This window comes from Pongo abelii, chromosome 15 (genome assembly GCF_028885655.2).
Source record: "Pongo abelii isolate AG06213 chromosome 15, NHGRI_mPonAbe1-v2.0_pri, whole genome shotgun sequence".
In the NCBI taxonomy this organism is placed as follows: Eukaryota; Metazoa; Chordata; class Mammalia; order Primates; family Hominidae; genus Pongo; species Pongo abelii.
Window position 1 is genome coordinate 78,302,274 of NC_072000.2, and position 27,433 is coordinate 78,329,706.

Below are 27,433 nucleotides of genomic sequence, written 5' to 3' on the forward strand. Positions count from 1 at the left end.
TGTCATTATTGCAGGGATGAAAGTAAGCTTCAAGATAAAATCTTCATCACCCAGCAAATTCCAATATCAGACTCTTCTGGTAAAGTGGTGCTACCCACTATTCCAAAAGGACCTCAAGAGTCTGACACAGTAAGGAGTCTGTATCTAATCAAACAATACATATTGTTGTCACCCTTCCCCATGTTGCTTCTTGCTAAATCACAGTTATTTTCTCTACCAGTTAAGAGACTTCAGGGATCAGTGGAATGAGTAATAAATAGCATTAGTAGATTACATAAATTTTTAAAGCAATATCCATACAAATGCATATTATACTAATGCAAATGCAAATGTGTGCCTCTTTTTGTGTGGAAACCTATAGGTTGCCTTTTGAAGTAAGCAGCCTAGCCAAAATGTGTACTATCTTTTATGTAAGAGTAAACATAGTGACCTTGTGACTCTTGGCTTTCCATCACAGGTGGGAAGTCAGAGTCATTACAACCTAGAGGGCAAAGGCTTATAAGGAAATATGAAATGATTTTTTTAAGCCAAGTTTTTCTCTTTAAGAGTTTTTAATTTATAATTTGTTATTCATAATCAATTAGTACAATGTAAAATCTGAGAAATTTCAAGTGAAGCCACATTAGAACAAAAAGAAAAGAAAATACTGACTTTTTAGCTGCAATCACATGAATATAACTGATGAGTTTTTTTCATCTAAGAAATAAGAAACTCTGAGCAAATAGTTGGCCAGATGAGTTGTTTCCAATTAGAGCAGCACAATTCTGATTAGTGTGTTTTTTTATAAGTGATTTCCCTTAAATATAAGGAAAATGTTAGGAGTCTCTGTGACTACATTTAATTCCACTTGGAATATAGACAATAATGACCTTTTATTTAACCCAGCCTATAGTTGTTGGATTGGATTAAATATCACTACCAGGGCAAGGCGCGGTGGTTCACGCCTGTAATCCCAGGCATGAGACCCAGGATTGAGACCATCCTGGCTAACATGGTGAAACCCTGTCTCTACTAAAAGTACAAAAAATTATCCGGGCGTGGGGGCATGCACCTATAATCCCAGCTACTTGGGAGACTGAGGCAGGAGAATTACTTGAACCCAGGAGGCGGAGGTTGCGGTGAGCCGAGATCGTGCCACTGCACTCCACCCTGGGCAACAGAGCGAGACTCCATCTCAAAACAAAACAAAACAACAACAAAAAATATCACTACTAGTTGCCAGCTGTGATAAGAGCTAAAACAAGGGGCACTGTAGTCTCAAATTATAAATTTCTATTGCCTCATATTTAGGAAAGCACAAAAAAAAAAAAAAGAAAAGAAAAAAGGCCCAGTAGGATCATAAGTGTATTTTACAAAAGTTCCAGTCACCTTAAGTGATTGAAGGTTTTGACATTTTATCCAGCCAGGTGGTAGTAATAAGCCTCAAATCCACAGGGTACAAAACATTTTCAAGGTCTTTTTTTTTTTATCGTCCTTAATTCATGAATAACCCCCATAGTGTAGGTTAGTTAGCACTATCAAAGTGACTAGTAAGGATGCAGGAAAATAAAAAGAGGATTCAATTAGGCTGGTACTGCAAAAAGAATCCATTTTGTTCAGCACATGAATTTCTATTCTGACCTTAAGTTTAGATATATCAAAGAAACAAAAAGCATAAAGGCAGCTGGGGGTGGCTCACACCTGTAATCCCAGCACTTTGGGAGGCCAAGGCAGGCGGATCACCTGAGGTCGGGAGTTCGAGACCAGCCTGACCAACATGGAGAAACCCAGTCTCTATTAAAAATACAAAATTAGCCAGGCGTGGTGGCATATGCCTGAAATCCCAGCTACTCAGGAGACTGAGGCAGAAGAATTGCTTGAACCCGGGAGGCAGAGGTTGCAGTGAGCCGAGATCACGCCACTGCACTCCAGCCTGGGCAACAAGAGCGAAACTCCGTCTCAAAAAAAAAAACAACAGCGTAAAGGCAGTTGAACTAATGGCAGAAGAAGACTGTCAGAGCATTTCTCTTTTTTTTAACCACTTTATGTCATGAAAAGCTTCGAAATTTCTTAGGCCCAGTCAATTGCTGTACATGAAGTGTTGTTCATTAAAAAAATCACTAATTAGAAATACAGGCAAAAGAAAAGAATATATAAAATTTGGCAAGTAATAGCAGGTTAGATTTGCTTAAGGCAGGTGTCTAACCCATTTTCATGGTTAGAACACTCCTTGATTTCTGGACCTAAAATAACTTTTGAAATAATTTTCTAAGAAAATTATTTGCATCAGGCCGGGTGTGGTGGCTCATGCCTGTAATCCCAGCACTTTGGGAGGCAGGCGGATCACCTGAAGTCAGGAGTTTGAGACCAGCCTGACCAACATGGAGAAACCCCGTCTCTACTAAAAATACAAAATTAGCTGGGTATGGTGGTGCATGCCTGTAATCCCAGCTACTAGTGAGGCTGAGGCAGGAGAATCGCTTGAACCTGGGAGGCGGAGGTTGTGGTGAGCTGAGATCATGCCATTGCACTCCAGCCTGGGCAACAAGAGCGAAACTCCATCTCAAAAAAAAAGAAAAAAGAAAATTATTTGCATCTGAATTAATGGCTGAAGCATTAATTAATGATTGCTGAAGAGAACCCTGAAACTTAGTACTTGGCACATATAACAAAAAGTTGATTTATCCATTCCTTACTGAGGTATCCTTGAGAAGTGATCTTAAGAAGCAGGAGCAGCGACAATGGTAGAATTAATAGTGGTCATGAATTACTAGGAAACACAGTGGCATTGAGCAGAAAAGAAAGAAGCTGTTGCCACAACTTTGGGATATATAAAAATGGATTATATCTTGTGTATTGTGGGATAAAAGAGGGGCTAAAGAAAACTTTGCAGGAGGTCTCTCCCAGTGGCATTTAGGTAGCGCTATGTCTGAGGATCAACCAAAAGCAGTGAGTTATTTCTGTCCTGTTTCCCCATCTAAGAGTTCTTGCAATTATTGGAACATCGTCTTTAAAAAAATTTTTTTCCCTTTTCTTTTTTTACTTTTTCAATTTTTTTAAATAGATACGAGGTTTCGCCACGTTCTTCAACTCCTGGGCTCAAGCAATCTGCCCACCATGGCCTCCCAAAATGATGGAATTACAGGTGTGAGCCACCATGCCTGGCCGGAACATTTTCTTTACATACACTGGCTTTTCTCCCCTTCAAATCATCAGAAAAGGGGATAATTTTTAGAAATCCGGTTAAGCACTAATTTCAGATAAGCATTTCATAGTTACAACAGTTACCTCAAAAATAGAAGTATGAAGAGCAAGTGAGAAATCTGGTTTCATTGTTACACTAGGCAGTTCCCTATAGTAACTTTGCAGGGGTAATAGTCCTGAGGAAGATTTTAGTTACAATGTATTCCAATCCCATAGATCTGATCTGAGCAAAGCTGACAAATGAAGCTGGTCAAAAATAAAGGGAGATTACTCAGGATAGAGTCAGTCTTAAACAAACTTGTTTCTAACGGCCCATGGTAGGCATGACAACAGCAGGTGAGGAAAGAGTAGCATCTTCTTCTTTCCACTGAGAAGTAATGGTCTTTAACTGAGTGTAGAATTGGATGCCCTAAGGAAAACAGAAAAAAAGTTAGCATATATTTCTGGGGTTTCATGATTCTTCTTTTAATTAGCTTTTGAAGGAGGTATTATAAAGTGCTACTCACTTTCCTAATTGAGAAATGCAATCAGAATCCAATATATGTTGTTCATAAGATAACTGATCTAAAACATTTAACATAATACCTGGCAGATAGTAAACAATCAAACCTTAGCCATCATTATTATGCTGAAACTAGTATTTCTTTCTTTTTTGTTTGAGATGGAGTCTCGCTCTGTCACTTAGGATGGAGTGCAGTGGCATGATCTCAGCTCACTGCAACCTTTGCCTCCCGGGTTCAAGCAACTCTCCTGCCTCAGCCTCATGAGTAGCTGGGATTACAGGCACCTGCTACCACACCTGGCTAATTTTTGTATTTTTAGTGGAGATGGGGTTTCACCATGTTGGCCAGGCTGGTCTCGAACTCCTGGCCTCAAGTGATCCGCCCTCCTCAGCCTCTCAAAGTGCTGGAATTACAAGTGTGAGCCACTGTGCCCCCAGCCATTATATAGTAGGCCATTTATTTATTTATTTATTTATTTTGAGAAGAAGTCTCGCTCTGTTGCCCAGGCTGGAGTGCAGTGGTGTGATCTTGGCTCACTGCAACCTCCGCCTCCGAGGTTCATGTGATTCTCCTGCCTCAGCCTTCTGAGTAGCTGGGATTACAAGTGTGTGCCACCACGCCCAGCTATTTTTGTAGTTTTAGTAGAGAAGGGCTAATTTCAGATTAGCCCATGTCGGCTTGCACTATGTTGGCCAGGCTGGTCTCGAACCCCTGACCTCAGGTGATCTGCCAGTCTTGGCCTCTCAAAGTGCTGGGATTACAGGCATGAGCCACTGCACCCAGCGGCCATTTCTGATAATTATCAGAGATCATGAGCTCTATATTGAAGTGGCAGACCCAAAGTATCTTACAAATCGAAAGTAAAATGTCTGACATTATACAAATTCACTTCTAAATTACCTATAACATGTGAGCCCAAAAATTCAGCATATTTAATTCTCTATATATAGATAGATATAGTTTATAAGAGTAGGCTTGAGCAAAAAAGAATATATTGTGCAGATTTAACACTTATATAATTACTAGCAAGCTAGAATGACATTTTACCAGATTATCAGAGTAACTTATGATAATTAAACTGGGGGGTGCAGCCAGGAGCGGTGGCTCACACTTGTAATATCAGCACTTTGGGAGGCTGAGGTAGGCAGATCACTTGAGGCCATGAGCTCGAGACCAGCCTGGCCCAACATGGGGAAACCTCGTCTCTACTGGGAAAAGAAAAAAAAAAAAAAAGCTGGGCGTGGTGGCCAATGCCTGTAATCTCAGCTACTCGGGAGCCTGAGGCAGAATTGCTTGAACCTGGGAGGTGGAGGTTGCAAGTGAGCCGAGATTGCACCATTGCACTCCAGCCTAGGCAACAGAGCAAAACTCCCATCTCAAAAAAATAAATGAGAGGGTGGGCGGGAAACAATTTTTAAACAATAGTTGTACTCTGTTTTGCTTAAAAGAAATGTTACTAGTATCAAATTAGTCATTTTTGCAAAAGCTGTGATTAGGCCGGGTGCAGTGACTCACTCCTGTAATCCCAGCACTTTGAGAGGCCGAGGCAGGCAGATCACCTGAGGTAAGGAGGTCGAGACTAGCCTGACCAACATGGCAAAACCCTGTCTCTACTACAAATACAAAAATTGGCGGGCGTGGTGGCACGTGCCTGTAATCCCAGCTACTCGGGAGGCACAGATAGGAGAATTGCTTGAATCCTGGAGGCTGAGGTTGCAGTGAGCCGAGATCATGCCACTGTACTCCAGCCTGGGTGACAGAGCAAGACTCCATCAAAAAAACCCGAAAACAAAAAACCAAAAGTTGTGACTAATATACAAACTAGATAATCAACCTCCAAATACCAAAGTGTTGACTTCTTAACCATTTGGCCACACTGTCATAATGCTATGCAATCCCATTGTTAATTTTTTAATAACCCAAACATCAATAAATACAATAAAAAAGCCCCATATCCCCCGCCCTCTGGCAGCACACAGCTGGCACAGAAAAAAAAAATTAACCTATAAAAGGGGAGACTTGTATAGCAAAACATGTAACTTATTAATGAAGGTTTCAAAATGGCTCTAGTCCTACGACTAGAAAGAACTTCCCCTAGCCTATTTGTTCAACAAATGTTTGGGCAGCCTGCTCTGTGCCAGGTACTGCAGATAAGTAAATAACAACTACAGTGTGATGAGGGCTTCTTTAAACGGCTTAAAGAGCCCTACATGACTCAACCCCTGCCTGCCTCTCTAACCTCATTTCTTCCTTTTCTTCTCATTTGCTCACTGTGCCCCAGCCCATTTCTGCTGTCTGAATGTGCCACGCTTCTTCCTGCCTTAGGACATATGCACCTATTGGCCGATGTGGCAATAGTAATAATTCTTCTTTTTTTTTTTTTTTTGTTTTGAGATGGAGTCTTGCTCTGTTGCCCAGGCTGGAGTCCAGTGGTGCAATCTCGGCTCACTGCAACTTCTGCCTCCCGGATTCAAAGGATTCTCCTGCCTCAGCCTTCCGAGTAGCTGGGATTACAGGCACCTGCCACCACACCTGGCTAATTGTTTTATTTTTAGTAGAGGAGGTTTTGCCATGTTGGCCAGGCTGGTCTCAAACTCCTGACCTCAGGTGATCCGCCCGCCTCAGCCTCCCAAGGTGCTGGGATTACACGTGTAAGCCACTGCGCCTGGCCAATAGTGATAATTCAATCCTTACAATGTTATGAAATACATAGGTACTACTGTTACTCTTTTTATACGTGAATAAATTTAAGGCATAAAGAAGGTATCCCGGTCAGGTGCGGTGGCTCACGCCTGTAATCCCAGCACTTTAGGAGGCTGAGGCGGGCGGATCACCTGAGGTCAGGAATTCGAGACCAGCCTGGCCAAAATGGTGAAACCCCATCTCTATTAAAAATACAAAAATTAGCCGAGTGTGGTGTTGGGCACCTGTAATCCCAGCTACTTGGGAGGCTGAGGCAGGAGAATTGCTTGAACCTGGGAGGCGGAGGTTGCAGTGAGCCGAGATTGTGCCACTGCACTCCAGCCTGGGCTACAGAGTGAGACTCTGTCTCAAAAAAAAAAAAAAAAATTAATGGTATCCCCCAAAGTCAGACAGCTAATAACTGGCTTAGCTGGGATTTGAACACAGGCAATTTGGTTCCAGATCTGCTTTACTTTTCTTGTTCAGTGCTGTATTCATAGTGCCTAAAATAATGTCTGCTACAGACTGGGCACAGTGGCTCACACCTGTAATCCCAGTGCTTTGGAAGGCTGAGGTGGGCGGATCACGAGGTCAGGAGTTCGAGACCAGCCTGGCCAACATGGTGAAACCCTGTCTCTACTAAAAAACAAAAAATTACCCGGGCATGGTGGCAGGCGCCTGTAGTCCTAGCTATTCGGGAGGCTGAGGCAGGAGAATTGCTTGAACCCAGGAGGCGGAGGTTGCAGTGAGCTAAGACCATGCCACAGCACTCCAGCCTGGGCAACGGAGTGAGACTGCGTCTCAAAAAAAAAAAAAATAATAATAATAGTAATAATAATGTCTGCTACAAAGAAGGTGCTCAATAACATTTTTTGTAAATGAATAACTATTACAGAAAAATATGTGCAATGGGAACACACTGGGGTCACACCACTCAGCACTGAGGGAGGGGTGGTGGCAGTTGGAGGAGGTTTTCTGGAGGAGCTCATTTTTTAAAGTGAGACATGACAGATGATTAGGAGTTAGTCAGATGAAAGGGGAGAGATGGGGAAGAGGGTCACATGCTCAGGAAATGGCATATACAAAGGTTTGGACTTCCCCAGGCTCTTTCCTCAAAACTTTGTTGCTTTGAATTATTCAGGAAGAAGCAGCTTTGGCAAAATTTTGTTAACTTTTAAATCTTTTTTAGGGAACCTTCTGAGAAGCACTGATTATGACCTCACAGATGCTGCTGGCAGGCCCTTCCTTGCAGAATCCTTGCTCCTGAATATCTTTAAGAAATTTCTTAAAGGAAAAGACAAAAATTTTAACTCAAAAGTTACCTGTTTGCCATAGAAATTGGTGTCTCCCCTGAAGGAGGATCGAGAACCGGTGAATGAGAACATTGGCAAAGGCACTGGAATGGGGACATTCACTCCCACCTAAAACAGAAGAAATCCGTGTCATATCCTAAGGACAAAGGAACTCTCCATTTAGAAGCACAAAGGCATCAGAGACCAGTTTTAAATACCCACCTTCCACCCTATCCTCTACCCCATGAACTTTCATTCGTGAGGAAGAAATGGGGCAATGTGGGAGGTCATGGGGCAATCTTAAACCAATGACTCACCATTATTTACTGTTTCCTCTTAGGAAATAGTAAATGGATATAAGAATCTCTTAAAAATTCTGTTCACAAACCTGTCCGACATCCACCAAGTGGGCATATTTCCGAGCAGTGGCTCCATTGGTGGTGAAGATGGCAGTTCCATTTCCATATGGGTTGTTATTTACAATCTGGATGGCTTCATCCAATGTTTCTGTCTCCAGAACCACAAGAACCGGACCAAAAATCTCCTCTTTGTAACAGGTCATATTTGGCTGCCAGGAGTGATGCATCCAGAAAAGAAGTCAGCTTTTTGGATTCTGAGTATTTTATGCTTATTTGGTACTTTCACTTACTACACATCATTTACATGGACAACTTTCATATTACTAATCTCTTTTCATTTCAAATCACCTATTTTAAAAAAAGTCCTCTCTCAAGTGTATTCCATCTTCCAAGTTACCAATCATATAAACAACTTGGAATTCCTATCAACAATAACCACATTTCTTTTAAGGGACTGTATCTTCAGTTCATGACCCATCATCAGCTGCCTTTTTAATACCTGAACAACTTGTTTCATCCAATTGTTATCAAAAAGTTACATGAAAATTTATTTTTTATAAATCCAATCTATAGTAAATATACCAGGATAATTTTTCTCTTTACAGAAACCCCATGCTGTTTTCTGTAACATAAATAATCCATTTTTATTCACTCCTTTGCCTCCCAAATATGTCTGTATGTTTATATTTTGATATCAGGTCGCAGACACTCAGAACATCCTTCACCACGTAATTAATGTTTGTTGCTAATAAACGGATTTTTCTGTATGGTTCTGTGGCAAGAGATTTCATAATTTCTACTGCACTTACATTCAACACTTGATGATTCACTATTATAGTAGGGATATATGAATTTCAAAAAACGCCTCATAACCTCAATTTTTAAGTCATGTTAGCTGAGAGACTTTCAAAGTTTTGATAAATAAAAATTGACAAGTCAATTATTTTTGTCACTTTCAATAAATATTGGGTGGTTGATATACTGATTGAGACACTGCAGTAGCCATAAGCTAGGCAGCAAGAGGGAGAGGGGAGAGAAAATATTAACAAACCAGTATAAGATAAGATAGCATTTGGCAAACTATAGCCTGTGGGCCAAATGTGGCTTCCTGCCTGTTTTTGTACAGCCCAAGTTAAAAATGGTTTTTGCATTTTTAAATGGTTGAAAAAAATATTTAATCTTACATAAAATGATATGAAATTCAAATATCAGTGTCCATAAATAACATTTTTTTGGAACACAGCCAGACAATGTTTATGGCTGATCTCACACTACAATGTCAGAGTTTAGTTGCAACAGACACTATATCCCTGCAAAGCTGAAAATATCTATCCCTTTATGGAAAGCTTGCAGACTGCTGGTATAGTGGAATGAGTTTGGTTGGGAGTTAGAAGGGGAGGCTCATTCAGACTCCAGATAAAATAATCGATCAATCCTGGCAAGAGATGAGGTCTTAGTCATTAGGTATTTTCAGTAATAAATTAGAGGGATGAGATTCTATAGCCTTTAAGGCGCCTTCAGCTCTCATATTTGTGAAGTGAAAGTTGTTCACCTTGACATTCGAGATGATGGTTGGTCCAACAAAGTTGCCATTTTCATAGCCTTTCACTTTAATTTTTCGTCCATCAAGAAGGATGGAAGCTCCCTCCTTTGTTCCACTATCGATCAGATTACAGACTCGCTCTTTGGCCTGGGGAGTGATCAGAGGGCCAAGATCAGCTCCAGGCTGATCTCCTGTAAAACAACACAGAAGAATTTAAGGTCCTCATTAACATAAATTATGACTGCTGCCAGGGCTCATGCCTGTAATCCCAAAGCTTTAGGAGGCCAAGGCAGGAGGACTGCTTGAGCCCAGGAGTTCCAGACCAGCCTGGGCAACAAAGTGAGACTTCATCTTTACAAAAAATAAAAAAATTAGCCAGGTGGTGGTGCACACCTGTGGTCCAAGCTGCTCAGGAGGCTGAGGCAGGAGGATCACTTGAGCCCAACAGTTTGAAGCTGCCATGAGCTAGGATGGTGCCACTGCACTCCAGCTTGGGTGACAGACAGCCTCTGCCTTAAAAAAAAAAAAAAAAAAACTGCTAACAAGATGAATCCAAATGACAAGTACAGTATAAAGAGAGGAAATGGCAAGAATAGACATGATTGCTCCCACTGGCCAAGGCCAGTGATAGAACCCAAGAGCTTAGCGCCACAGATGCAAAATCTAAGGGGGCAAGTCAGGTGATTGATTACCTGCATTGACTCTCAGGTTTTTGGCACGCTCCACCAGCTCTGGCAGCCACTTCCTGGCTTCTCCCACAAGGACTGCTGTTGAAAGAGCCATGCAGCGCTGACCAGCAGCTCCAAATGCTGCCCCAACCAGCTGGTTCAGGGTATTTTCCTTATTGGCATCTGGCATGACTACCCCATGGTTCTTGGCTCCCTAAAAAAAATACAGAAAGCACATGAGTCTTCCTTGGCCAAATACAATTAAGCTAAGAAATTAAGCAGTGGACTAGGTGTGGTGGCTAATGCCTGTAATCCCAGCACTTTGGAAGGCTGAGGTGGGAAGGATCACTTGAGGTCAGGAGTTCAAGACCAGCCTAGGCAACATGGTGAAATGCCATCTCTACAAAAAATACAAAAAATTAGCCAGGCATGATGGTACGAGACTGTGGTCCCAGCTACTTGGGAAGCTGAGGTAGGGGGACCACTTGATCCTGGGAGGCGAAGGTTGCAGTAAGCCAAGATCACACCATTGTACTCCAGACTGGGTGACAAAGTAAGACCCCTGTCTCAAAAAAAAAAAAAAAAAAAAAAAAAAAAACAGAAAGAATTTATTATCTCCTGGGTTTTTCAGTTATATGAAGAGCAAAGTTAAAAAAAGAAAAAAAAAAAGAAGAACTTACAGCCTTACAGCAATAATGCCAGTAACCAGCTGAAAGGCAAAACAGAAAGTAGTCCTCTTGATATAGAATTTCAAGAAAGAGGCCAGGCATGGTGGCTCATGCCTGTAATCCCAGCACTTTGGAGGCCAAGGTGGGTGGATCACTTAAGGTCAGGAGTTTGAGACCAGCTTGGCCAACATGGTGAAACCCTGTCTCTACTTAAAATACAAAAATTAGCCGGGTGTGGTGGTAGGCACCTGTAATCCCAGCTACTCAGGAGGCTGAGGCATGAGAATTGTTAGAACCCGGGAGGTGAAGGTTGTAGTGAGCTGAGATGGCACCACTGCACTCTAGCCTGGGTGACAGAGTAAGACTCTGTCTCAAAAAAAAAAAAAGTGATTAACGTAACTTAGAATGAAACTCCTCGAAAGGTTCATGATTAAAGAGAAGACATTCAGGAGGACATGGTAAGGCTTACGCCTGTAATCCCAGCACTTTGGGAGGCCAAGGCGGGCAGATCACGAGGTCAGGAGATCGAAACCATCCTGGCCAACATAGTGAAACCCCGTCTCTACTGAAAAAAAATAGAAAAATTAGCCGGGCACGGTGATGTGTGCCTGTAGTCCCAGCTACTTGGGAGGCTGAGGCAGGAGAATCGCTTGAACCCCGGAGGCAGAGGTTGCAGTGAGCCGAGATCATGCCACTGCACCCCAGCCTGGCGACAGAGAGACTCTGCCACAAAAAAAAGAAAGAAACACTGACATTGGAGTGGGATGAGTGGCCTCTCTGCTGAAGGTCTGTTCCTAGGTAATTTTCATACATAGAACAAAGATTGGAGAAAAAAGGAATAAGAAGTCACCATATTGGCTTGAACCCTCTTGCCATGTCTTGATCCTCTCTCGAAGATATACTCTCCTGCCTTGTTGGATCCCACAAAGCTGATTGCTTTGATGTCCGGATGATCGCAAATAAAATTTACAGCTTTAAGAAGAAAATAAATGATCACTCACAAAGGAGCAAATGGATTCTCAACATGGCAAATTTCCCCTTTCCCTGCTGCTATGGATTTGAAGTTTTCCTGTGTTTTTCTTTTTTTTTTTTTTTGAGACAGAGTCTCGCTCTGTTGCCCAGGCTCGAGTGCAGTGGCACAATTTCGGCTCACTGCAACCTCCATCTCCCAGGTTCAAGCAATTCTCTGCCTCAGCCTCCCAAGCAGCTGAGATTATAGGCACCCACCACCATGCCTGGCTAATTTTTATATTTTTAGTAGACACAGGATTTCACAATCTTGGCCAGGCTGGTCTTGAACTCCTGACCTCGTGATCCACTCACCTCGGCCTCCCAAAATGCTGGGATTACAGGTGTGAGCCACTGCGCCAGGCCTGTGTTTGTTTTTCTATACTGGATTCTCATTGTGAAGTTCTCTCCTTGTTTCTTTTCAATTCTATTTAGCCGGCTGGACACGGTGGCGCATGCCTGTAATTCCAGCACTTTGGGAGGCCAAGGCAGGTGGATCACCTGAGGTCAAGAGTTCGAGACCATCCTAGCCAATATGGTGAAACCCCGTCTCTACTAAAAATACAAAGAAATTAGCCAGGCGTGGTGGTGGACACCTATAATCCCAGCTACTTGGGAGTCTGAGGCAGGAGAATTGCTTGAACCCAGGAGGCGGAGGTTGCAGTAAGCCGAGATCGTGCCATTGCACTCCAGCCTGGGCAACAAGAGCAAAACTCCATCTCAAAAAAATATATATATATAAATAAATTCTATTTAGCCTCTTTCCTTTCATGATTTTTCTCATGTGCTATTCCAGAATTTCCACTTCTAATCTAACTTTGGTTTTGTTTTGAGACAGGGTCTCACTGTTTCACCTAGGCTGGAGTACAGTGGTGCAATCTTGGCTCACTGCAACCTCTGTCTGCCAGGCTCAAGCTGTCTTCCCACCTCATGGGACTACCTGCATATGCCACCATTCCTGGCTAATTTATGTATTTTTTTTGTAGAGACAGGGGTTTTGCCACATGGCCCAGGCTGGTCTTGAACTCCTGGGCTCAAGTGATCCGCCTGCCTTCGCCTCCCAAAGTGCTGGGATCACAGATGTGTGCCACTGCACCCGGCCTTAATCTAACTGTGAAGGCTGCAACTCCTATTTTCCTCCAAAATAACAGCCTTTGAATACTGAACCCTTCTTTTTTGTCCTTTAAGAATAACAATAGGCAGCGCGCAGTGGCTCACACCTGTAATCCCAGCACTTTGGGAGGCTGAGGCGAGTGGATCACCTGAGGTCAGGAGTTTGAGACCAGCCTGGACAATGTGGTGAAACCCCGTCTGTACTAAAAATAACAAAATTAGTGGGGCACGGTGGCACATGCCTGTAATCCCGGCTATTCAGGAGGCTGAGGCAGGAAAATTGCTTGAACCTGGGAGGCGGAGGGTAGAGTGAGCCAAGATCGCACCACTACACTCCAGCCTGGGCGACACAGGGAGACTCCATCTCAAAAAGAAGAAAAACAATATTTCCTTAATGGTGACTATGTACTGGGACACTCAGACACTATTGTGTTCTCATGTGAGAAGTAATATAGCATAGTTTTTAAAAGCAAAAATCAGAGTCAGCCTTCCTGGCTGTACACCTTCTCCACTGTACACATCCTGGCTTTGACGGTTTCTAGCACTGTGACTTTGTGCTAATTAATTTCACTATGTCTCATTTTTCTCTTCTGCAAAATGGAAAAATAATACCTACCTCAACGGGTGATTATAAAGATTAATAGATAAAAAGCACTAGGAATGGTGCCTGAAACACAGAAGCACTATTTAAGTATTAGCTATTATTACATGAATTAGAAGGCCTTCAGTATCTCTGAGATCTGCAAATTCTCTGAATTAAATATCCTCATGTATTCTCTTCACACTGAAGAAAAAAGTTTCTTTTTAATCTTATCTGTGTCTAGCCCTAATCCAGATTTCTAGTGTCCCAATATATACTGTAGGGCAACAAGCACTGCTATTCCCCAATCAGTTACCTTGGCGCACAAAGATGGCAAAATCATCAACAAACATGGAGGTTAAAATGAGTAAATCCTTTCCTCCTTACAAGTAGGTTGCTTATCCTAAAACATCCAGTCATCACTCAACACTTTGATTTTTTGGTAGCCAGATTAAGTAGCCATATGCAGAAGGGCAGTTACCTTCATGTTGTCCATGGATGATGTTTAATGTTCCATCAGGGGCACCAGAATCCTGGAGCAACTTAGCAAGAAGCATAGTTGCTCCAGGGACTCGCTCAGATGGTTTCATTAGGAAGGTATTTCCACACACCATGGCCATGGGAAACATCCAAAGGGGGATCATGGCAGGAAAATTGAATGGAGCAATGCCTGCACACACTCCCAGAGGCAGACGGTAGGAATAAAGGTCCATGTCTTTGGTGATGGATGGCATGGTCTCTCCCATCATGAGGGATGTCACACTACAGGCATGCTCAACCACCTCTGGAATACAGAAGTCAGGCCATCAGCTCTCTACACTGTGTACTAGTTAGCTTTGTCCTGTTCTCTTCAGCCCTGAGGACAGGAAGTGGCTCAGGCCAATGAAGGGGCGCAGGGTACACCGACTTGCCCTTCCAAGTTAAGAGTTTCTGCAAAGTGAGATTCTCTGAATGGGAAAAATACAGTGATATGTATATACCCACTGGAAGATCATTTGAGTAAAGAGTAAAGTAAATCAGTCTTAGGGATACTGAATACTGCCATTTTTCACAAGTATTAAAAAAGATATCATGGGATGGCAAAATCTATATAAAGGAAGAAGCAACCTCCCATTCTGCGAGCTTTGCCTCCCATCTTCCTTTGCTCCTTCCCAAAAGTCCCATAAGGGGCTCCCAGCTTACGAAGGCCTCGAAATACATCTCCTTCAGCATCAGCTAGGGTCTTCCCTTGTTCCAATGTGATTAACTTGGCAATTTCTTTCTAGAGAGAAGACACACAAATAGAAATTAATGCAAGAATGTTCCTCTTTTAAATTCTGAGGTAGCCAAGGAAGAATAAGACTGGAGGAGATGCAGTACAAGGGAGAGAGCCATGATCAACATCTCTGCATACTGCAGAGTAAGGGAGGGTGGCTGAAAAGGTCTCTGTGAGAGTGACAAACATGCCCTAGGTGACAGTTTGGAAAAGCATACCATTCAGATTTCATACCAAGTTTTCTTTAATAAGTTGTTGATAGCGGAGCAAGACCTGCTGGCGGCTTAATACTGAAGTGTCTGCCCATGCAGGAAAAGCACGTTTGCAGGAAGCAATGGCTGCATCCATTTCTGCCTTGGTGGCCTGAGGGACCCGACCAATGACCTCATTGGTGGCCTGATGAGAAAAATAAGCACATGATCCTTTGCCCAACTCACCTTCTCCACTGTACATCCAGTCACAGAAGTGGCACTATGTGCTTTACAACAGACACCCAGGTCCCTTCTTGCCCATCATGTCCCTAGAATTCTAGGCTCATAAGTTGAAGTCCCAAAGCAGCTTCGCTTACTGGGTTGTGGATATCAATCCATTTGTCACTTTTGGATTCAACAAATTTCCCATCAATGAAGAGCTTTACAGTTGGCTGAAAAAAACAAACAAACAAACAAAAACATGAAACTTTGTATCAGCTAATTGCTTTGCTTTTCCCTTTCCCTTGCACCAGAAGGAAAGAAAACAAGTTGATAATGGAATCTTCTGGTCTTTAGAAATGTTACCACTAGGAAAGAGACACATAATATCCCTATCTATTGTGTGTGTGTGTGTGTATTTTTTACAGAGTTTCGCTCTTGTCCCCCAGTCTGGAGCACGCAGTAGTGTGATCTTGGCTCCCTGCAACCTCTGATTCCTGGGTTCGAGCAATTCTCTTGCCTCAGCCCCTCGAGTAGCTGAGATTACAGGCACCCGCCACAACACCCAGCTAATTTTTGTATTTTGAGTAGAGATGGGGTTTCACCATGTTGGCCAGACTGATCTCGAACTCCTGACCTCAGGTGATCCACCCACCTCAGCCTCCCAAAGTGCTAGGATTACAGGCGTGAGCCTCCGCACCTGGCCCTTATTTCTTATTTTTTATTTTTTTGAGACATGGTCTCACTCTGTTGCCCAGGCTGGAGTGTAGCGTGATCATGACTCACTGCAGCCTCAACACCCAGGGCTTAGGTGATTCTCCCACCTCAGCCTCCTGAGCAGCTGGGACTACAGGCACATGCTACCATGCCCAGCTAATTTTTTTGTACTTTTGATAGAGACGGGGTTTGGCCATGTTGCCTGGCTGGTCTTGAACTCCTAGGCTCAAGTGATCCACCCGTGTCAGGCTCTCAAAGTGCTGGGATTACAGGCGTGAGTCATCGTGCCCAGACTATAGTATATATTAAGATGTGGCAGAGCCTCTCAATACTGTGGTCTCTCTGAGAATGGGAAATTCCCTGCTATTCACGGTGGAACTTCATGAGTGGAAACACGATATTATGAAGCTTATACTAAAAAAGCAGCAACTCTGTTAACAAAGATTAGCTATTATGACTTTTTGGCCCAGCTGACTGTTACATTACTGTGAGCATGTATTACCTTTATGATCAAAAGATTTTTGGCTGGGCAAATGGCTCACGCCTGTAATCCCAGCACTTTGGGAGGCCGAGGCAGGTGGATCAATTGAAGTCAGGAGTTCGAGACCAGCCTGGACAACATGGTGAAACCTTGTCTCTACTAAAAATACAAAAATTAACTGGTTTTGGTGGTGTGCGACTGTAATCATAGCTATTCGGGAGGTTGAGGCAGGAGAATCGCTTGAACCTGGGAGGCGGAGGTTGCAGTGAGCTGAGATCACGCCACTGCATTCCAGCCTGGGTGACAGAGTGAGACTCCATCTCAAAAAAAAAAAAAAAAAAAAAAGATTTTAAAAATGTTTCTATGTATTTTTTTCTGAGATATAGCTCACTTTAACTAACTTTTTTTTTTAATGCAGAGTCTACTTTGTCACCCAGGTTGGAGTGCAGTGGCACAATCTTGGCTTACTGCAACCTCCGCCTCCCAGGCGCAAGCAGTCCCCCTACGTCACCCTCCCAGGGAGCTGGGACCATAGGTACGCACCACCACGCCTGGCTAATTTTTTGTAGAGATGGGATTTCACCATGTCTCCCAGGCTGGTCTCGAACTTTTGAACTCTGGCAATCCACCTGCCTCAGCCTCCCAAAGTGCTGGGATTACAGGCGTGCCACCGCACCCGGCCTCTTTCACTAATCTTTTTTTTTTTTTTTTTTGAAACGGAGTCTCGCTCTGTCGTCAGGCTGGAGTGCAATGGTGCGATCTTGGCTCACTGCAACCTCTGCCTCCCAAATTCAAGCGATTCTCCTGCCTCAGCCCGCAGAGTAGCTGGGACTACAGGTGCGTGCCACCACACCCAGCTAAGTTTTGTATTTTAGTAGAGATGGGGTTTCCCCATGTTGGCCAGGATGGTCTCGATCTCTTGACCTCATGATCCACCTGCCTCAGCCTCCCAAAGTGCTTTTTAAAAAATTTTTAAAGCCGTCTATGAACCAAAAAATGGTGATCTACTGTGGTACAGTGTGTGCATACTTCTGTGTGGAAAGAATGTGAGCAATAGTCCTTATTTATTAAATTTTAGATGCTGGAAGTGGTTGACAGACAGATGATCTGTAAAAACCACTCTAAAGGTCATTAAGAAGAAGACAACTATCTGGCAGGGTCAGCAGAACCTCTAGAAGCCATGAAAATGTTTGTATCCTTTGACATGGTAATCCATTTCAGGAGGGAAATAATCCAAAAGGAGGAAAAAACTAGAAAGTTTCACATACAGTCTGATGACAATTATGTAAAGAAGATAGAGATACCCAAAACTACACTGAATTCTTTCTCAGAAGTCAACCTCTATGCCAAATAAACTCACCACTGAAGAAGAGAAGGAAGATGCTGAATACCAGGTGGAATTGGATTTCACCTTGGAAGAAACCTGTGAGGCAAAAGAACGATTATTTTGATAAATGAGAGCAGAAAGTTATTTAAAAATTAGCAAATAGCTACTATATGCTTAATATTATACAAGCTACTGTGGGGGTATGGAAAAGGACTTGATGTTTCTCTCAAACGCCATACAGAATTTTGCAGTCGCTCCACCTCAACATCTGCGTAAGGGGCGTGGCTATAATTAGGGGAGGGGCTAGGCAAAGATTGCCCTATGAGGCGAGGGAATGAGACTGGGCTGCGAGTTGGGGATAGGGTTTCTCTCTGGGGGTGTGGCTTATGGATCCTCGTTTTCCCGCCGATGGTTGGCCACGTCACGTGACATGGGTTGGAAGATGGCGTCTCCCACAGACAGTAAGAGCCGGCTTAGAGATCTTTGCCTGCAGCCTCAAGCCTCAGCCTCCCAAATAGCTGAGAACACAGGCACGTACCACCATACCCAGCTAATTTGCTTTTATTATTATTATTATTTTTTTTGAGACAGAGTCTTGCTCTGTCACCCAGGCTGGAGTGCAGTGGTGCAATCTTGGCTCACTGCAACCTCCACCTCCCAGATTCAAGTGATTCTCCTGCCTCAGTCTTCTGAGTAGCTGGGATTACAGGCAGTGCCACCACACCCAGCTAATTGTATTTTTAGTAGAGACGGGGTTTCAACATGTTGGCCAGGCTGGTCTCAAACTCCTGACCTCAAGTGATCTGCCTGCCTCGTCCTCCCAAAGTGCTGGGATTACAGGTGTAAGCCACTGCACCTGGCCACATTTTTGTATTTTTAGTAGAGACAGTGTTTCACCATGTTGGCCAGGTTGGTCTTGAACTCCTGACCTCAGGTGATCTGACCATCTTGGCCTCCCAACGTGCTGAGATTACAGGGGTGAGCCATCACGCCAGGCCACCATTAACTCTTTAAGTTTCCCAAGGCTTGGTCCTAGGCCTTCTTTTCTTCTCATTCTGTATATGCTCCTTAGGTGATTTTATCAACTCTCATGGCTTAACTATCTAGATCCTGATGATGCCCAACTCTTTAGTCCTTGGCCAGAATTTTCCTCTTCAGGTGATACCCACGTAATTATCTTTACCACATCTCTATTTGGATGTTACTTAGGCACATGTTAAAAAAAGGTGGCTGGGCACAGTAGCTCACGCCTGTAATCCCAGCACTTTGGGAAGCTAAGGTGGGAAGATCACTTGCATTCGGGAATTTGAGACCTGCCTGCACTCAATGGAGTACAATGGTGCAATCTCGGCTCACTGCAACCTCCACCTCCCGGGTTCAGGCGATTCTCCTGCCTCAGCCTCCTGAGTAGCTGGGATTACAGGCATGTGCCACCACACCTGGCTATTTTTTTTTTCTTTTTTTTTTCTTTTTTTGAGACGGAGATTCACTCTGTCGCCCAGGCTGGAGTGCAGTGGTGCGATCTTGGCTCACTGCAAGCTCCGCCTCCCGGGTTCACGCTTTCTCCTGCCTCAGCCTCCTGAGTAACTGGGACTACAGGCGCCCGCCACCACACCTGGCTAATTTTTTGTATTTTTAGTAGAGACGGGGTTTCACCATGTTAGCCAGGATGGTCTCGATCTCCTGACCTCATGATCCGCCCGCCTCAGCCTCCCAAAGTGCTGGGATTACAGGCATGAGCTACTGCGCCTGGCCTAATTTTTTGTATTTTTAGTGGAGATGGGGTTTTGTCATGTTGGCCAGGCTGGTCTCGAACTCCTGGCCTCAAATGATCTGCCCACCTTGGCCTCCCAAAGTTCTGGGATGACAGGCGTGAGCCATGATATCTGACCTCTAGGGATAATTTTAAAAATTAGTTGGGCACGGTCATATGCACCTGTGGTCCCAGGTACTTGGGAGGCTAAGGCAGGAGGATCACCTAAGCCTCGGAGATTGAGGCTACAGTGAGCTGCGATTGTGCCACTGCACTCCAGCCTGGGTGACAGAGCAAGACCCTATCTTTACAACAAAAAACAAAAAACAAAAAAAACAAAAGGAAAAGCTAAACTCTGCATCTTCCTTTCGCCAATTCGCTATGCCTCCTATAGCCCACCTCTCGGTACATAGGGCTACTCTTTACCAAGTTGCCGAAGGAGAAACCCAAATACTATTCCAATTCCTCCCTCTCTCTCCGCAGGGAATCGAAAAACTCCTGGCAATCTGTCCTAGAATTGTTTGAAACCCATCACTCACCTCTAGCTGTCCTGCCATTATCCCAGTCTACACCATCGTCGTCTCTCACTTGACCTTCCGTAATAGCTTCCTAACACATCTCTCAGCCTCTCATCTTAAGCTCTTTCTTTTTTTTTTTTTTTGAGACAGAGTCTCACTCTCACCCAGGCTAGAGTGCAGTGGCACAACCACAGCTCACTGTAGCCTCAATCTCCAGGGCTTAGGTGATCCTCCTGCCTTAGCCTCCCAAGTACCTGGGACCACAGATGCACACAACCACGCTCCCAGGCTCAAGCGATCCTCTTGCCTCAGTCTCCCAAGTACCTAGGAGTACAGGCACATGCCACCATGCCCAGCTAATTAAAAAAAATTTTTTTTGTAGAGATGGGGCCTCCCTATCTTGCCAGGGCTGGTTTTGAACTCTTAGCCTCAAGTGATCCTCCTGCCTGGGCCACCCAAAGTGTTGGGATTACAGGCATGAGCCATCACACCCAGCCTACTCTTAAACTTTCTGAATCTAGTTTCCATCCCATAATCAGAGGGTCTTTCTGAAACATAAATCTGGTCAGATTATTCCCTTGTTTAAAATTCTTCATTGGCTTTCCACTGCCCTTGGAATAAAGACTAATCCCCTTGATGTTGCTTAGAAAACGCTACATAGTATCTTTGCTTCTCTAGTTACATAGCTGGCTACTTTCCTCCGTGTTCTCTATGCTCCTGCAATTTAACGTGTGTCTTGCTTTCTTTGCTCTTGCACATGCTGCTCTCTCTTGCCTGGCACTGTTTCATCTAATTTCCTTGGCTCATTCCCACTCCTTTAGGTCCCCACTCAGCCATCATCACTTTCTCTAGTAAGTCTCAACCTCAGGTCTATGGTAAGCAGCTGATTGTGAAGCTCATAAAGCACCCAAATTCCTTTATTTCTCATCTCACGCTATGAAATAATAGCTTGTCTAATGATTAACTTTCTCTCCTTTGAGGTCACTAGATTGTTGTGTCCCCAGCCCCTAGCACAATTCCTGGAAGATAGTAAGTACTTAGTAAGCAATATTTTGCACAATGAAAGAATGAGTACTCGCCAAGCAATCACTTGATATTGTTTCAGTACTCTCATTATAGGGCAGACAATGCACTGATCAGCCAACTTGAGCATTCTAGGCCACTTAAATTTTATTTTTTCACTTGTATACAGCCTCCCTGCTGTTAAGAGGATGTAAAAAGCACTACATCTGGTATACTAGAACATATTCATATAGTTTTTTGACAGGTTCGATCTTCTATCTTTTATTTCCTAAGAAACGCCCATTAGCACTGTTGCTGAAGAAACTATCCTGTGGCCAGTCAACCCAAACTGCTGCTCTCTAGATGTTTATTTTCTACTTGCTATATCAGGAACTCCTTCCTCTCCTGGTTCATGGCCTGCCAGTCCTGCAACACTTGGCTCTTTCCCCAGTATCCCAGATACTCCTATTATTTATCACTTATTGCAGTACAATAAAGGAGCTTTCAGTGAGCATTTTACTGTAAGCCTATGTCAGTGCCTAACATAGAAAGAGACGGCAAGACTTAAGTTCTGAATTTTCAGCCCCATCAGTTACTAGTTTGGTAACCATATCACCGAAAGTGGAAGTCGCTACATCTCTTTAAGAGTAATTTTCTTGCCCAGGTGCAGCGGTTCATGCCTGTAGTCCCAACACTTTGAGAGGCTGAGGTGAGAGGATAGCTTGAGTTTAAGAATTCAAGACCAGCCTGGGCAACATGGTGAAACCCTGTCTCTACAAAAAATACAAAAATTAGCTGGCATGGGGGCACGACCTGTTGTCGCAGCTACTTGGAGGGCTGAGGTGGAAGAATCACTTCAGTGTGGGAGGTCGAGGCTGCTGTGAGTTGTGATTGCACCACTGCACTCCAGCCTGGGTGACAGAGTGAGACCCTGTCTCGAACATTCCTTTATCTCTGCATGGGAGTGATAATATCACAAGGAGCAGAGAGAGGTTTTAGGTTAAGTTTGACTACTCTTCGTGGCAGAGAAAAATAAGCTGAATACTTAAAATAATTGAAAACATGAACTCTCTCCTTTATAAATCCTTTTGATAGTTCTCTAATATTCATGGCTGCCAAAATCGAGGTTTTTTTTTTTTTTTTTTGACGGAGTCTTGCTCTGTCGCCCAGGCTGGAGTGCAATGGCACGATCTCAGCTCACTGCAACCTCCGCCTCCCGGGTTCAACTGATTCTCCTGCCTCAACTTCCTGAGTAGCTGGGATTACAGTCGCCTGCCACCACACCTGGCTAATTTTTGTATTTTTAGTAGAGAAGGGGTTTTACCATGTTGGTCAGGCTGGTCTCGAACTCCTGACCTCAGGTGATCCACCCACCTTGGCCTCCCAAAGTGCAGGGATTACAGGCAGGAGCTATAGCGCCTGGCCCGTAGGCTACTTTTAATGAAAGTTTTAATCAAAGAGTCACGTTACAACTCCTAGTTGGCTGAGGATTACTCTATCTGTTCTTTTCCAGGTCACTTCAGAAGTTTCTCCAAATGAATCAGAAAATACATAGTGTCTGTTTCTGAAATAACGTACATGGAAAGAGAGATTCTTCTCCTTGATGGAAAAGGGCAAAATACTTTCTTAAGGTTCTCAATGACTCATTGTGATGGGAGGGCAAGAGGAGGCAAAGGAAAAAAGCCAATTTCAGTAAAAGATTTCAAGAAGTTGGTAAGAAAAATACAGGGTGGAAACTTTGTTTTCCTGCTACTAAAAAAAGATACTAGAACAGAACGAGGATCACAGCAAGAAATATGAGTGAGGCCAGACCATCTGCCAAACCCTTCAAACTCATCCTTTCTACCGTCCCCATTAAATAGCATATTTAAACATGAATCTTTGCTGACTATGCCAAGAATCTTAAAAATGCCCAAGTTTCTGGTGAATACTAATATTACCTAAAAGCTCAGCAATATAGAGGAAATTCTCAGACTGGATGTAATGAATAAGAAGGGCACTGTTGTTTCTTGCAGATTGTTTCTTGCCTGCGGTAAATCTTGCCTTATACTCTAAATCCTTGGTAGGCCATGAACAGGGGAAAGACTATAAACAGAGTTGGAGATTACAGGCCTCAGGCATGCAACTCCTGTAGCTTTACCATTTCTCCTTAGGTTGGCTTCAGAGAGGACTCAATCCCCCAAGTGCAGAGATGAGGGTGTGTGGCACTAGAAGAGCTGATTTTGGGGTGGGAACTTAGACTTCTTGTCTTACCTGGCTCCCACTTTCTATCACCTGTTTTAAAGATGTTTGGTACCTTGAACGTACATGGAACATACTGGTAGCGTTAACTGTGTGCCCTTATCTACCCTATGTAGATGTGCCCTATCTATGTAAACTGTAACTTAGCTGAGAGAAAGTTTAACTCGAAGTTTTGGCAAGAAAGGGGACAGCCAGTCCATGGAAAATACAAAGAGCCACACTTAGGGAAAATAGCTTAGCAAATGGCTGCCTTTGGTGAAAATCTAGAGTCCACTTCTAGAAGGAAATTCAAAGTTCATACACTGACCCTCGCCCCTCGCGTCCCCCCTCCCCCTTACCTCAGATCACCACGGATAGTGAAGTAGGGTGGGGGAAGGGAGCAATGGCAAAGTGGACGCTCACGGCAGGGGACAGAGTAACCAAAAAGAGTAGTTTCTGGGGGAGAGAGAGAAGGCTGGTGCAGAGGTAAAAGGGAAAGACGGTGGGCGGATGGAGAGATGAGGGCAAGAGAGTGACAGCAGTGAGCGGGCAGAACTGGAGAAGGAGAGTGGGCGAGAGCCAGAAAAGAGGAGGCTTAGGAGTAAAAGGGTAGAGGGCCAAGGGTAACAGCCCAGGGTTGGATCCGGGACCAGGGAGGGTATGAAGTGAGGGCTGGGCCTGGGACAGGGCCGCACAGGTCGGGTAGGAGGTCTGGCCAAAAAGGGGTTGGGCCAAGAAGGTGGTCCCGCCCGAGGATGGCTTAGGGAGCGGACGGAAAGGATCCAATTCCTAGCTTCATGGTGCCTTGGCACCACCCTCACTCGCCTGCAGGATCCGGGCTCGCGCTGCCGCCGCCGCCACTACCGCCGCCATGGCTCTCGGCCGCCCTAGCTCCGCACCCCGCGCCTCTACTGCCCAGAAGCACTACAGCTGCCAGGCCTCGCCCTCCATCCTGCCAGGCTTCGTCATTGGTGGGGAGGACTATTTTCTCCAGCCAATCACTGGTCCTAACACCTGATTCCTCCCCTCACACCCCCGTCCTGGAGATAAGTGATTGGTTAGGAACGAAAATGCCCTCTCCCTCTGCCACCTCAGCCAATGACGTAGGCGGAGGTAGAGAAGACGCCCCTGACTTGGACACTCCATACTGAGCACACGGGGAAGACGCCCCCCTAACCTGGAACTCCGATTGGCCAAGGGCGGAACCGAGGCCCCACCCCCTCACTGAAAAAAGTAAATAAGACCCTCCAAGAATTTTGCAGTCGCTCCACCTCAACATCTGAGTAAGGGGCGTGGCTATAATTAGGGGAGGGGCTAGGCAAAGATTGCCCTATGAGGCAAGGGAATGAGACTGGGCTGCGAGTTGGGGATAGGGTTTCTCTTTGGGGGCGTGGCTTATGGATCCTCGTTTTCCCGCCGACGGTTGGCCACGTCACGTGACATGGGTTGGAAGATGGCGTCTCCCACAGACGGTAAGAGCCGGCTTAGAGATCTTTGCCTGCAGCCTCCTTCTTTGCTCTACTGGGAACATCCACTCTGTCTCTGCCCCTCGAACATACATTTCTTTCTTGGGCTCTTCTCCTTTCCCTTTTATTTTTTTTCTTGAGATCCATCGCCGTCTTCAGCTCACCGGTTCTTCACAACAGCTCCGGAGGTGCCCAGTTTCCCCGCTCTGTACCAGGCGTGTGGAGGAGGGCACTAAGTGAGGGACTCATTCTGGGTAAAAGGACAGGGGGTCGCCCTGTCCCTTCCTTATCTCTATTTGGGCGAGGCTGAGGGTCGAGGAGGAGATGTTACTGGAGGACGTGCCTTACTGTAGTTTTCTCCTTGGGGTATCCCATTGAAAGGATCAGTTCTCTTCTGATTGAGCGCACGAATGGAACGATTCTCACAAACCCTCGCAGGGGCTGCTGGCCGACCTCATCTCGATACTGAACCGCAAGAGAAACGTGATCTCTCTCCTGTCTCCTCAGTTTGGGACCATTGCCATGGCAGCAAGAGAAGCGGGGGACGTTCTCGGCCCCTCGCCGTGAGAGTCGCGAGGAGAATCAGTATTGAGCTTTTAAGTGTTGTCTTGCACAGGTCGCAACCTCTCTTCCATCTGCTTTACGTGTTGTTTCTTAAGGCTGAGTGAATTAACGATTTCTGTTTATATATTGTGTAAAATGCAAGTCATTTCAAGTAACAATTAAGTTGTTTTGGTATACTCCCATGCTTTTGCTCTTGGTTCTGCTTTAGAGAGTTAGGGTCTTGCAGTCATTTTTAAACTCATTTTTAGTTCTACCATCCTCATCCCAACTATATATCGATTTTATTGATACATAGGTTTCCCTCCCTTAAACAAACACATTTTATATTTGGAAGGAATCTTGGAAGTTCATTGCAGGAATGAAGAAATTGAAGCCAAGGTGAGCTGTATTAAGTACCTGCTACATGAAAGGCATAATGCTAGGTGCTTTGGGAGACCAAAAGATGACAAACATATAAACATTTTTTTTTTCAGTTTCAGTTCTCTTTTTAGATGTCACCTCCCAAAGAGTCTTTCTTAGAACACAGTATCTGGAGTTGCCCTTTCCCACCATTATTCGTTATCTCAGTATCTTCCTTGTCAGCATAGTTACTCTGTTAACTTTGCCCCTTTTGCGCTAGATTATAAATTCCAAGTTTGTCTTGTTCATAGTTGGATCCAGGTTTAGTACAGTGCCTGACGAACAGTAGGTCTTTAATTAACATTTATTGAAAGATTGATTAGATATATGCAGAAATAATATATTACTTGATCTTAAGTTTTAAGTTTAACTGAGTCTTAAATTTTGTGAGCACAGGTACATACTGTATTAGAAATTATGGCTGGGCGTGGTGGTTCACACTTCTAATCCTAGCACTTTGGGAGGCTGAGGCAGGCAGATTGCCTGAGCTCAGGAATTGAAGACCAGCCTAGACAACATGGTGAAACCCCATCTCTACAAAAAAATACAAAAATTATCTGGGTGTGATGCCACACACCTGTAGTCCCAGCTACTTGCGGGGGCTGAGGCAAGAGAATCGCTGGAGCCCAAGGGGTGGAGGCTGCAGTGAACCATGTTGATGCCACTGCACTCCAGTCTGGGTGACAAAGCGAGACCCCGTCTCAAAAAAAAAAGAAAGAAATTATGGAAGTTTGGTGTCAAAAGAGATTCTCCTGCCTGGGTGCTGTCTTGCAAAAATGTCCTTCTCTTGCCAGAAAGAAGGACATTTAAAAAGTCAGGCAAGGGAATAGGGAGTTATTGTTAATGGGTACCAAATTTCAGTTTGGGAAGGTGAAAGAATTCTGGAAATGAATGTGATGATTGCACAATTAATGTACTTAATACCACTGAAATGTATACTTAAAACTTATTAAAATGGTAAAATTTATGTATATTTCACCACAATTGAAAAAAAAAGCCAAGTAATAGAAGTAGAGGTAATTGTTATTAAATTTTTAAGTTTATTTTTAAATTGTTTTTACAAACTTTGGGGATTTTAAAGATGTGTTCCTTGAGTTTGATTTTTTTTCCCCTGTCTTCTCTCAATTTAGTTTCCTTTCTTTGGCCAGGAAGAGTATTAAAAACATTAAATTTGGCTGGGCGTGATGGCTCACGCCTGTAATCCCAGCACTTTGGGAGGGCAAGACGGGTGGATCATGAGGTCAGGAGATCCAGACCATCCTGGCTAACACGGTGAAACCCTGTCTCTACTAAAAAATGCAAAAAATTAGCCGGGCATGGTGGTGGGTGCCTGTAGTCCCAGCTACTCAGGAAGCTGAGGCAGGAGAATGGCGTGAACCCAGCAGGCGGAGCTTGCAGTGAGCCGAGATCGCTCCACTGCACTCCAGCCTGGGCTGGGCACAGAGCGAGACTCCATCTCAAAACAAAGAAAAAAAAAATTAAATTTTTTTCCTTTTGGTCTTCTAGCCATCTCTATGGTTTGCACTCTGCCAAACCCTTATTTGCACTCTTGATTTTTAAGTTTTCATTCTCATCTCTTACAAAGTTTCACTCCTCTCCACCTAATGTTTTCTTTTTAATCTGAAAAAATCAAGTCAAGCACTTTGAACTTAAATTCAGCTTCTAAATAAGTATCTCATTCCAAAATATTCCACGGCCTAGCTCTTTCACTTCTATTTTTAG

The 27,433-nt window shown here is 44.1% G+C and overlaps 3 protein-coding genes across 12 annotated transcripts in view; 2 read left to right on the top strand and 1 right to left on the bottom strand.

The window, feature by feature from the left end:
• The window catches only part of BBOF1 (basal body orientation factor 1), a 50,806-nt gene extending 42,020 nt beyond the window's left edge, over positions 1–8,786 (top strand). For 5 of the 7 annotated variants that reach the window (XM_054530819.2, XM_009249290.4, XM_054530821.2 and 2 more), the window contains one exon: positions 15–2,606. In XM_054530819.2, coding sequence (XP_054386794.1) covers positions 15–249 — 235 coding nt within the window. In that variant the 3' untranslated portion in view covers positions 250–2,606. Of the gene's footprint in view, positions 1–14; positions 2,607–7,557 lie in introns of those variants that run through there. The other 2 variants (XM_054530820.2, XM_009249289.3) reach the window with 1 other exon arrangement.
• Positions 533–24,317, bottom strand: ALDH6A1 (aldehyde dehydrogenase 6 family member A1). 4 transcript variants are annotated; one of them, NM_001131326.1, is given in 12 exon segments: positions 533–3,592; positions 7,691–7,789; positions 8,049–8,228; positions 9,572–9,753; positions 10,255–10,444; positions 11,749–11,870; positions 14,081–14,383; positions 14,782–14,860; positions 15,089–15,250; positions 15,423–15,497; positions 17,823–17,885; positions 24,108–24,171. In NM_001131326.1, coding segments are annotated over 12 exon segments (1,608 nt in total). In that variant the 5' UTR covers positions 24,156–24,171; the 3' UTR covers positions 533–3,487.
• A 401-nt stretch (positions 24,318–24,718) lies between these two features.
• Positions 24,719–27,433, top strand: part of LIN52 (lin-52 DREAM MuvB core complex component) — a gene marked incomplete at its 5' end in the record, with an annotated part of 117,442 nt that continues 114,727 nt past the window's right edge. The window contains 1 exon segment of the mRNA NM_001133603.1: positions 24,719–24,754. Within this exon segment, the coding sequence (NP_001127075.1) occupies positions 24,724–24,754 (31 nt within the window).